At 36.0% G+C, this 12,187-nt stretch overlaps 1 protein-coding gene across 5 annotated transcripts in view; it reads left to right on the forward strand.

The window, feature by feature from the left end:
- Positions 1–12,187, forward strand: part of KIF27 (kinesin family member 27) — a 129,900-nt gene that overhangs the window by 106,828 nt on the left and 10,885 nt on the right. For 4 of the 5 annotated variants that reach the window (XM_069105090.1, XM_069105087.1, XM_069105091.1 and 1 more), the window contains 2 exons: positions 1,771–1,969; positions 4,698–4,856. In XM_069105090.1, coding sequence (XP_068961191.1) covers positions 1,771–1,969; positions 4,698–4,856 — 358 coding nt within the window. Of the gene's footprint in view, positions 1–1,770; positions 1,970–4,697; positions 5,379–12,187 lie in introns of those variants that run through there. The other variant, XM_069105092.1, reaches the window with a different exon arrangement.

The raw sequence follows: 12,187 nt of genomic DNA on the forward strand, positions 1-12,187 counted from the left end.
ATTTGAATTCAGGTCCTCCTGACTCCAGGGCCGGTGCTCTATTGGCACCACCTAGCCACCCCATTCAAGTAATTTGTTAAAAAAAAATGTTAAATAGCACAGTTCTTAGCAGTTTTTACTGTAAACCTTAAAGTAGCTATTGTGTGGTATGCTTAAAGCAGTTACAATATATATGTGTGTATATATATATATATATATGTGTGTATTGTCTAGGCACAGAAAGAATCTTCTAGTGAGTCTAAAACTAAATGACATTCAACTTTAACACCCATTTTCTAGGCTTAAGTTGGGAGATAGAAGAGTTGGGTGGTTTTAAAAGATTTAGCTTCTTAATTTTCTTTTAAGAGCAATAGTGCTAAAAACAAAAAAGTACAAAATACAATTTGAAACCATCATGTAAGAGAAATTCATTGGGAGGAAGGGTACTATTCCTTGTTTTTCTTCTCTGATTATTTATCCCCCCACCCCTGGAACCCATTGTCTAGAGGTAGGCATCGCCCAAGGATTTGTCCTTGATAATCTTCTCTTTATAGTCTTGATCTCTTCTTTGACAATCTCAAATATTCTCATTGCTTCAATGAATACACTTACTTGGATAACTCCCAAATCTATTATCTCTTTCCTTGGCCTCTCCTCAGAGTCCCATCTTTCTAACTATCTGTTATATATCTTATTTTCTCCCATTCCTGAAACATTCTTCTCCTAACTTCCCTCTCTTTGTTAAAAGCACCACCATCCTCTTAATAGCCTATATTAAAAATATGGGGTTTTTTCTTTTTCATCTTCTCTCACCCCTTCTTATTTAATTAATTATCAAATCTTATTTATTATTCCCCTATCTTTTTTGCTACTACTACTTATTAAAGGCCCTTGAACCTTCTAGGCTTTCTCTACTGCAATCCATGCTTCATACCACCGTGTGTATACATAAGCATCCTGATACATAGAACTGAGCACATCGCTTTCCTGCTTACAAAATATAAATGACTTTCAGTTATCTACAAGTAGATTACAAATTCTTTAAGCCTGGCATTCAAGGTCCTCCACAGTCTGCTTCTAACCTACCTCTCCACCTCTCTTTCACAATACATACTCCCTTTTATAGAACATGTATTCTAGCCACATTGGACCCCTTGATTCTATCCACCCTCTTCTCATCGTGTCATCTTTAGTCTCCACATCTTTTGCTCATGTCAGATCTCAAACATTGAATGAATTCCTCTCCTCCCTTCTCCATACCACCTGCTGAAACCTTTTCCTTCCTTCAAGGCCTAAAATAGACATACCTTCCATTCCAGCTCCTCCACAAATCTAGAAGTAATCTCTCTTTAATTTCTCCATAGCACTTTATACAAATTCTCTCCTTTTGTATTTACTGTCTAATAATACAGGTGCTATTTTACTGTTAAATTATAAGCTCCTTTAATAATGGGGACCATGTTTGGTTCTATATTTGTATCACTAGTAAACAGCACAGTACATTACAGCATTTTATTAAGCACCTGCTATGTGCTAAGCACTGCACAAAGTGGACACAATGTTTCTTGAGTAAAATTCAGCACCAGTTCAGATTTCTAACAAATCCTTCTAAAAGCCAAATTCTTTTGTACTGATGTTAGATAAAGCTTATAAGAGCCGAAATACCTTGGTTTGTCCACTGATGCTGCATACGGTAACTTCATAAAGTCATCTTTATGTTGACTAAGGAAAACAGGTTAATCAGGTAACCTGAAGCATAATTAAAAAGTTAAAATATTGTATATTTGGTAGGTGGTTAGTTTGCGAGAAGCGGAGCGTAAACTAAAGTTAGAAAATGAAGAAATTAAAATGAAGGTTCAGGAACAAGACAACATGATTCGTGAACTGGAGTCTGCATTAGAGCGCCTCACGCTGCAGAGTGACAGGCAGCTAACCCTTCAACGCAAAGAGCAGGAGCAGAAGATGCAATTACTCTTGCAGTATTTCAAAGGTATTTTTTTCTGTTTGGTGAAATGACCACCTCTAATGGGGAGTAGGGGGTGTGTACAGGGAAAAAGGCTTCATGTGGGGGGAGCTGTAACAGCACAAGAGACAAGTAATGCACAGCCATTACATGTACAGTTTTAAATGGTTATTCTGTTATAGCTCTTGTTACTTTTCTGCCTGGCCCAGACAGAAGGAATTCATTTTCAGCAGAAGGCAAATAATTTTCTGCCTGTATCAGGAGAGATCAGCGTTATTAGAACCTCGAGCTAGATTGCTTTTAAACCTCTTCACCATATATCCAGTTGATTAGAAATGCTGTAGTCCATTAATAAGCACCTATATCGTCACTCTGATGGAGTATTTCTTCAGCACACCTGGTCGTCGTATTACCTGGTCACAGGTCCAGGAAAGAGTTGTGCTAGTGACAAATCATCTGCAAAGGACCTCCTGGGTCCCCCTGACTGTTAGTCCTGATTCCCCTGAGTCTGACCCTGGGAATGAGTTACTAAGAGGATCTGGAAAGAAGTAATGTGGATGCAAAATCAGTCAAGAAGGATACGGTGATTTGGAATGCTAAGACAAACTGTCTGTGTACCGCATTTCCCCGATAATAAGACCTATCCCGAAAATAAGCCCTCCCCTTACTGTGTAAGATTCCTCTAAAATAAGCCCTATTGAGATTGCTACTGTAGTGAAGGTGATCCCCTGCGCTACACGCTACATTACGGTACCCTCTGTATGCGCCATCCCCCCCTACCCCCCCGTGAAACGCACGCTGCGCTCCGAGCTGCATCCAATCAGAGCTGCAGCAGTGAGTGCATCATCCTGTTCTTCCCCAGTGATTTGCTTCTTGAATAAAGGTACATTTTTTTGTTCACGTTTACCTGTTTATTAAAATGGCTGTCAATGTTCATTAAAATAAGCCCTCCCCTGAAAATAAGCCCTCTGGTGTTTTTCTGTCCAGAAAATTAATAAGACAGTGTCTTATTATCGGGGAAACACGGTAGTAGTCCTTTGACAAGTAGCTGAAACAACCAGTTGCTTCCAAGATGAGATTTTTGTCAGGGTCATTTAATTTACTACATTCAAACATACCCATATTGGGATCTCATTAAGTCATTTGATTTGCATCTTATTTTAAATGTTGAGAAAGTGATATTTTAAATGCTGTTTAAAATTATTACTGCTTTTAAGCACTATCTATGCAAGCTAAATATATTTTTTACATTGCTTATTTATGTAGTTATACTTTTCACGAGTTTTACTTGAAAAATTATTAAAGCTCTACCAATACACATCCATTTCAACCATGCATGCAGGAGAGATACAGTAACAAAAATTGGGTATGGTTTACATCATTGAACTAAAGGGATACGAGGAGTTTTATTAGAGGCCAGTTATAAAGTAGTTTCTTTCTAAATAATTAACTTAAATTTTTAATATAAAATCTGAGGCAGCATGGTATAATGGATAAGAGAGCTGACCTAGAATAAGGAAGACCTGGTTCAAGTTGTGCTTCTGCCCGTTATTGATTGTAATTGGTCCCAGGGCCGAGGCAAATTCTCAAGATTATATAAATAACGGAGAAGGTCCCAACCCCCTTTGGTAGAGAAAGTTCTTTGCTAGGTGCTCCCTTTACAGATTAGCACAATGGGTAGAGTGCTGGACCTGGAGTTAGGAAGGCCTGATTTCAAATCCAGCCTTAGATACTTACTAGCTGTATAACTCTGGGCAAGTTACTTAACTGTCATCTGTCTCAGTTTTCACACTGTAGGATGGGGTTAACAATAGCAGGTTCTTAGGACTTTTCTGAGGATAAAATGAGATAATATTTGTAAAGCACTTTGCAAACCTTAAGGCACTAAATGCTATTAATATTATTTTGTCATAAAGTCTGATTTAAAAATGCAAAATTAGTACATATCTTCTAAAATCCTGTTTTAACACCTCATATCCCGACATGGAGTTGACCTTGGATTTTCCAAGGCTATACCAGTCGAATACAATCTCTAGTTGATTCTAACAAGTTGGAAACATCTTCACAGGTATTTCCTGTTAAGCCTGACAAGACAGACTATATATCTAGTCATGGGAGGACTGAGTATTGCTGAGTGTTGAGAGGCTCATCACTAGAAGGCTAGCCACAGAGTGATTTGAGGGTGGGAACATCTAGAAATCTACTCAAGTGAAGACAGGTCATGATCTATTTTGGTTGAAGAAAAACCTACTTATACATACCACAGACCCTGAAATTATTGTGATAGCTTTCTAAATAAGAAAAGAAATACAATCCATATATTTTAAACTATCAATAACTTTAATAATTAATATATTTTGAACTAACAATAACTTTAAAACAAATAAATGAACAGCTGAACAGTTTTGTAGATATTGGGAGTTATAAACACAGTCAGCCAGTACTGCTTTTCCGAAGGTCACCAAACTAGTCTTTAGTGAGTTAAGAACATTACCCAGGAGATGTGACATCATAAGCTATAATATTCAGTAGAGACCAGAATTCAAGCTACACCAGAAGCAAACTCATCCAGTTTACAGAGATGTATTGGCTATGGAATTACATACTCTAAGAGACTTGTACATCTCAAATACTGGGTATTCCAAAAGTGTTAGTGAAGTTTTAAGTTTTAATAGCTCAAAACTATTAAATCTATGTGTGTGTAGTCTGGCTGCTGCATGTGATTTAACTTGATATTCAAATTTGTGTTTTATAGAGCAAGATGGAGAAGGTATTGTGGAAATTTTAAAGGCATATGAAGATAAAGTTCAGCTGCTAGAAAAAGATCTTTATTTCTATAAGAAAACCAGCAGAGAACTAAAGAAGAAGCTTAAGGAGTTAGGAGAAGAAGCACCCCGACAGCAACCAACTAGACGTATGATTTTTAATATTATTATTATTTTCCAGTATGTTAACATTGTTATTATAATTCTGAGTCCTAGAAACCTGACCTACCATTGAGCCAGGGCTATGTTCCTACATGTAATGAGAACAATGGGAAAATCAACAGAATAATATATGTGAAGGAACCCTTTTATGTTTCATAGAATAAAGATGTATATATGTGAAATGATACATAAACATAACATAAAAATTATGTACATTTTTCAGATCAATGTGGTTTTTTTCATTGTGATACCTTAATTGCATTTCTAATATAATTAACCTACTTGGCGGAAAAACTAAAGAAAAGAAGGAAAAAGCAAGAATAATTTGTAAAGCACATATGGAAACTGAGAAATATCTACACAAAGCTATTTTATCACCACAGTAATTGGGCTTATATAAAAAGTCACTATTAAGAACCCTAATGGTTTTACGTGGCCATAGAAGTTGACAAAATTGAGGGAAAAAGATATCTTGCAGAAAAAAAAGGAAGCGTGATAATGCTGGTAAAACTGGACTAGGAGTCAGAAGACCTGAGTTCTAATTCTGGCTCTATCATTAACTACTTTATGTGACCTGGTGGCAATCTTGTAGCTTCTCTGGACCTCATTTTGATTATCATAACTACCCCACCTGCCTCACAGGGTTGTTGAGAAGAGGGATCATAACAGATAGTGAAAAGTATTTTGAAAAATGTAAAATGCTACATGCATGCAAAGTATCATCATTATTGCAGAAACAGGGATCAGTTATTTCTTGGGAATAATTTTAAAGACAGTATTTTTATATCAGACAGTTTTTTTTATCTTAATGGATTATTGTAATATAATGAGGCTATACCAGACTAAAATGAGTTTGTAAAATTTAACAATTAAAATATATTTAATTCTGAATTACTACACTAGTTGTTGAGATTTTTAGTTTTGACACCTGAATCTGCTTTAGCTCTTTCTACCAGTCCTACAGTCATTTATCCCATCTCTATATATTTGTATGCTATTCAGACAGCAGAATAGTTGTATTGGCTAGAATTTGTTGGTCTGTGTTTTCATGGCTCTATTGTACTGCATCTTATAATACCTTTTCCAATGCATTAGTAGTTTCATACTCAAAAGTATAGTTAGGCACAAACTATTTAGTGTCTTATAATTTTAGTAATATTAATGAGCATATGCAGGGGGGAGGTGGTTCCATGAGTTATGGGCATATATCACCTACCTGACAAAGTGAGCTGCTATTAAATTCCCACCTGTTACAGTTCTCATTTCACCCTTCATCACTTATCATAAGTGAATGTAGTTGGAAACTATTAGTTCTGGCCTGTAACTTAAAAAGGGGCTTTAAAATTGCAGAGTTGTTAGAATCCTAGAAGAGAATGATTTTTAGCAATAATTAGCACTCACATTTATCCCAAATTGTGACCTATGCTAACCATGAGGATATAATATCTTGACAAACCAATATGTGAGTCATAATTTATATATATTATATATATATATATGTATGTATATATTTTCAGTAATTCTGTACTACCTTTTGGTACCTTTGGAAAGAAATAAGTCCCTGAGGTAGCATTAATGGAATTTAATTTACTCTCAATTTGAATACCAGTAACATGTAACTAGTAAGATATCTACACAATTTTCTACACAATCTACACAAATAATCTACACAACATTAATTCTTATCTCAAGGTCAGCTTACATGTGTTCCTTGTCCAAGATGATGGAAACCTGGAATGTAAAGGGCTTTTTAATGCCAATCCTCTTCCCACATTGTAGGCTTCTTTTATTAAACATCTAGACCTTTATGGATGTTATCGCTTAAAATAAGCTAAAAGACCACCAAATTTGGAATAACATTTAGGGCCATTCAAAACCATTAACCTTTTTTATTCTCATATTACAAATGAGGCCAGAAAGATTAAGTTATGTGTCCAAGGTCACTCAGTTATTAGCAAGCCCAGAACCAAGAATTAGGTCTCTTTCTGATAAAGTGCTTTTTAAAAAAACTATGCCATACTTTCTGCTATATTTGTTGATCAGCAGAACTTTCAATTTGGAAAGCACTGTAAAAAATACTTAATCTAGTCTATTCATTTTTCTATGTAAGAAAACAAACCCCCAAAGAGATTAAAAGTGACTTGCACAAACTTGTATAGTGGAAAATTAGAACCAGAATTTAAGTCTGACTCTGTCTAGTTTGTTTGTTTGTTTTTTCCCCAACAAATCACCTATCACCTTGCCTTCTCTGTGCACGTGTGTGTCCTGCCAAAGTCAGACAATGGCATGGAGGTAAACCTAAATTCTCCCAAAAGCTATGCTAGCAGAGGGGCAGCTATGAAGGGATGTACCTGGCAACAGGCTAAGCTTCTTGTTCAAGGGCCACGCTAATAAGCTGGCCTTCTAGGTAGTGTAGTGCAGGTGTATCAAACTCATAGTAGCAGCAGCAGCAGCAGCTCACACAATTTCAGAGTACTGCCTGGAAACAGATTAACATTTAATTAGGAAATAGTTAACAAAATAAATAAAAATACAATGCAACATAGATAATGTCAGTTTGTGATTTTGTTAGTCAACATTCAGGGAATTTGTTTCTATTTGACACTGTTTGTGGAGTAGATACATAATACTAGATTTGGAGTCAAGGAAACTTGGATTTTAATCTTAAAATCGAAAACTTATTTACCGTGTGACTCTAGGCAAATCAGTTAACCTCTATCTGCCTCAGGGACCTTATCTATAAAATAGAGATAATAACAGCACCTACCTCACAGGGTTGTGTGAGGATCAAATGAGTTAATATATGCAAAATGCTATAAAAATGTTTATTATTATTATTATTAGCCTTTAAGTGATGAATATCGTGCTTTAGAAACAGTGAAACAAAGGAATATATAAAGTGACTCTAAATCCTGTGCAGCAGCCTCCTATTTCCGTGGTGAACTGTAGCAAGAGTGGTGGGAAAGTGGCAGAAAAAATGCTAAGAATCAATTTTTGGATATTCTTTAAGCTTTATAGGCACTCTGAATGTGGAATCTTTGATGAAGAGCCGAGCTGAACCACATCAGTGCATCAGTTATTTGCATTCTCACTATGGTGAGCAGGAGAACACAAATGGAAGTTGCAGCTAAGTGCCAGGATGGTTTAGAAGTTCTCTTTGGAGAGGCAAAGGAATTGGTTTTCAATTGTGTTCTTTACAAAGGCAACAAGAAAGAGAATTTCATGGAATAGTAGGTCAGCTTGTCTTGTAATAATAATTGTGTCTTGTGATGAGCAAAAATCCTGAAGATAATCGCAATTTATGTGCAGCATCTGTTATAGAGAATGAAGAGGTAGAGAAAAAAAATCTTCAAAGAATATGACAGCACTTCAAACCAAGATAATTTATAGTTTGATAACTGGTAACTTTGTTGTCACTAAATGTGGGCATCGGGGGAACAGTGAAAAGCATGTTGAAAAATATTGTTCAGGTTTGAGAATTGAAGGTCAAAGATTGGTACACTGCCCAGAAACCTCATGCCAATGGATAGTCTTCCAAAATGTGTCAGGGGTTGTTATAGACATGACAAATGTTGAACAAAAGTGATAATGTAATAACAGAGGAAATGGCTGGTTACTGAGGAGGAGCCCTTTTCTGAGTTGTTGGCTTGCATGAAGTAATGTTATCAGCTAGCTAAAGCAAAGATCAAAATTACTATCGTGTTTAGAAGGATAAAGATGAAAAACAAGTGAAATGCTCCTATCTTGATTTATCATTTCCAGGTAAAGTTTAACCTGCATTAAGCTGTCATCAGAATGAGAAAGTCAAAGGAGCTCAGACACTACCCAGAAACCATCTTAGCCAACAATCATTTGATTTCCTTTCCAAGCAGAAAGATGTAGTAATACAGGGCAATGCCAGTTTAAAACACAAATTAATCCATATGGTTTTTTGAGGTTTTATTCATGCCCTTTATTTTTTATATCACATTCATTTCTTTATATAGCTATTTCCTGACCCAACTAGGCTTCCTTAGTAACAAAGGTTAAGGAAAAAAAAAGCTTATATTTTCTCATCATTTCTGGGCCAAGACAGGTCACATAATCACATAGCAGTTTTGTAGTCCTATGTTATATTTTTCCTGGTTCTGTGTTTTTCAGTTTGCAACAGTTTATTTAATTCTTTCTTTGTTTCTCAGTATTCCTTATGTGTTAAAAAAAAAAGTGCTACTGTGAATATTTGCTAACTATGGGACTTTTCTTTCTGTCTTTGACCTTCCTGGGATATAAATCTAGCAATGGGATCTCTGGGTCAAAATGACATTTTAGTCCCTTTTTTTCACATGATTCCAAATTGTTTTCCAGAGTGGCTGGACCAATTCACAGCTCCACCAACAGTGTATTAGTGTGCCTTCTTCTATAAATTCACTTGTAAATCACTGTGGAGGAAGACAGCAGAAGATTATGAGCATTATCTCTGTATCTCTATATGGAACATTCCACAGCAGTGGAAGTAAAAACAAATCTACAGAAAGGTTGGCATGAAACCTAATTGAGCTAATCATCCCTGGAGCATTAATAGATCAAAAAGACATAAAGACAACAAATAGATGAAAGATAAAATTTCTATCTGTATATCTGGAACTATTTCTTTTCATCAGCAGTGAAAAAGTACATATGTGGCGGGGGTGGGGAGGATGTTCTAACTCCTCAGTCCTCAAGGAAGGAATGGAAAGTATGGCTGGACCAGACAAAGCATACACCAAGAAAATGTATGTTGTAGATAGCACAGAGCACTGAGAGATTACTTTACAGGATCCCCTGGAGAGATATGTAAGAATGGAGAAAATTGTGGACAATATTATTAAGGACAATTGAACGGACATTAGTAACTAACTCATATGCAGATTCTCATCTTTTAATAAAATCTTTGAGAATGATTTACACATTAAGGGCATACTTGTTGAATGTATAAGAAAGGAAAAGGTATATTTGGACAAATAATTCTCTGTAGCAGACCACATATTTAGTCACATAGTTGACTTAAAAGTGCAAAGAATGCAAAAGCCTACCATATGTGTTTGCTGATATAAAAAATATGAATAGTGGAGCAAAGTAGCTTTAAATATTCCCTCCAAAAGAGAGTCCCTCACATACACATTAAGATCGTGCAAAAATTTCTTGATAAATACAACCCCAGAAATAGTGCTTGCTATTTATTGACCCTGTTATGGCATGGAGGATGCAAAGTCCAAATGGAGGGAGGATTCCCTGTAGATGGGGAGGTACTTCAGATGCTCCTATTTACAGATTAAACTGTGCTAATTGCATTAAGCCGCAGAACTCTAGGACTTCCTTGATGAGAGAATATGATTACACAAGAGATTAACCTTAATAATTCATACAAAAGATTGGATGGATGAAAAGACAATTTATTGTTCCAAGGTGTAATATGCAGATAGATGGTCTTTTCACCAAGTTGGGGATCAGGTCTCTAATCTCCTAGATAGCACTATAAAAATATAAGTTGAGCCCCAGAGCTGAATAAAAACTGGATTTCATTTGGAAAATTATTCAGTGTGTTCAACAATTTTAAGCTACTTTCATCTTTTTAATGCTGGTGTTCTGGCAATGCTAAAAACAGGCTATGACAAATTCTTAACAATGACATAATCTATGAAGTTCTATAAGGATATCATTAAATACTACGCAAACAAAAAGGTGAACTTAGAGGACAGCAGGTAGACATCCTAAATGTGCTACATTTATACCCATAAAATGTAAAGAGACTTCAAGGTTCTTAAAACATTGGGTAGATCCTATGAGGATTATAGGAAAGCATAGAGAAGAATTGTCAAGGATGAGAAGGCATGGGGTAGATTGCAGTCTGTACCAATGGAAGAAATATCCATAATAATGAGATTGTGCTGCCATTGAAGGATTGTATGTGTTAGGTGAGATGACATGATCTCCTTCTCTTGTGAGCTTTATGTAGAGAGAGAGAGAGAGAGAGAGAGAGAGAGTATGTGTGTGTGTGTGTGTGTGTGTGTGTGTGTGTGTGTGTGTGTGTGTGTGTGTGTAAGTTCAGAGTGCTTCAAGTAACTGGGAAGTTCTTTAGGGGCAGACCCACCAAGTGAAGGAAGGGATCCAGCAAGACTGCCAACGCTATCAGAATGCTTATCTTGGCTCTTATAGTCCCAGGAGGTAAACCTTCCCTCTCTAGTAACAATAAGGAGTTCTCTATAGCTGTTTGTGTGGGGGGTGAAGGGGTGGCCTCCCACCATGAACAAAGTAAATTTGAGGCTCCAGAGTTAAACAATCATGAGCGCCTTACTATTTCTCCTTGTAAAGAACCCTAATAATTTTTTTTATTTTGAGTCATTATCTCTCATTGCTTTTTATCTTACAGATAACTCTGACAATAGATAACAAATCTTCCTCACATAAACTCAAGTGAATAATCAAAACTATCCTGTTTTGTTTTATGCCACCTTCTAAGCTTTTTTCTTCTGTGTTATTTTTATAGGGGTTTTTTGGTCTATTATAGTTATTATAATTTACATATTTTGTTATCAGTATAATTGCTGTTTTGGGCCTTTCTTCACTCTGTATCACTTCATATAAATTTTGCAATATTTCTCCATATTCCTATTTGTCATTTCTAATGATACATACCTGCTATATGACCATGAGCAAGTCACTTGACATCTCCATGTCCAGATCCAGAAGTTCCATTATTTTCACATGACACATACCAATAGTTCTCATAGTATAGTGGTGCAAAAGACTCTTAGAGGGTTCACAAGTCAAAACCTTTAAATTATAATACTAATATAGTAAATCTCCATAGATATAGCCTACATAAACAAAAATTTTTTGAGGACCTCAAAATTTTTTATAAGAGTATTAAAGGGGGGGTCCTGAGACCAAAATATTTGAGAACCATTGCCATAGTCTGCAAGCCAGTCCTCAATTGTTAGGCATGTTTTTGTTTTTGGGGGAGGGAGGGTTGCTATTGTGAATAATGGGTCCATGGATTGTTTTTTGTATACATAGGTCTCTCAAAACTTTGTGGTAAAGTTCTAGCTGTGGAATAATTTAAGTAAAAGGCACAATTTTATACCTCTCATTACAGAATGCTCTATTACTTTCACCTTTATGCAGCTCTGCCAGTAGTAGTTCAATAGTGTAATAGCCCCACCAGCATTTAAATTGACCATCTAACCATCTTTGCTGCCAATATGAGTGTAAGGTGGCATCTGAATTGTTTTAATTTTCTTTTCTGTGATTATTACTTTAGGGACTGTTAGGCACTTTTTGTCTGATAACTTTTAGATGA

Source organism: Petaurus breviceps, unplaced genomic scaffold (assembly GCF_028583685.1).
Source record: "Petaurus breviceps papuanus isolate PSGF00001 unplaced genomic scaffold, PetGlider_PUasm1.0 138, whole genome shotgun sequence".
Taxonomy (NCBI): domain Eukaryota; kingdom Metazoa; phylum Chordata; class Mammalia; order Diprotodontia; family Petauridae; genus Petaurus; species Petaurus breviceps.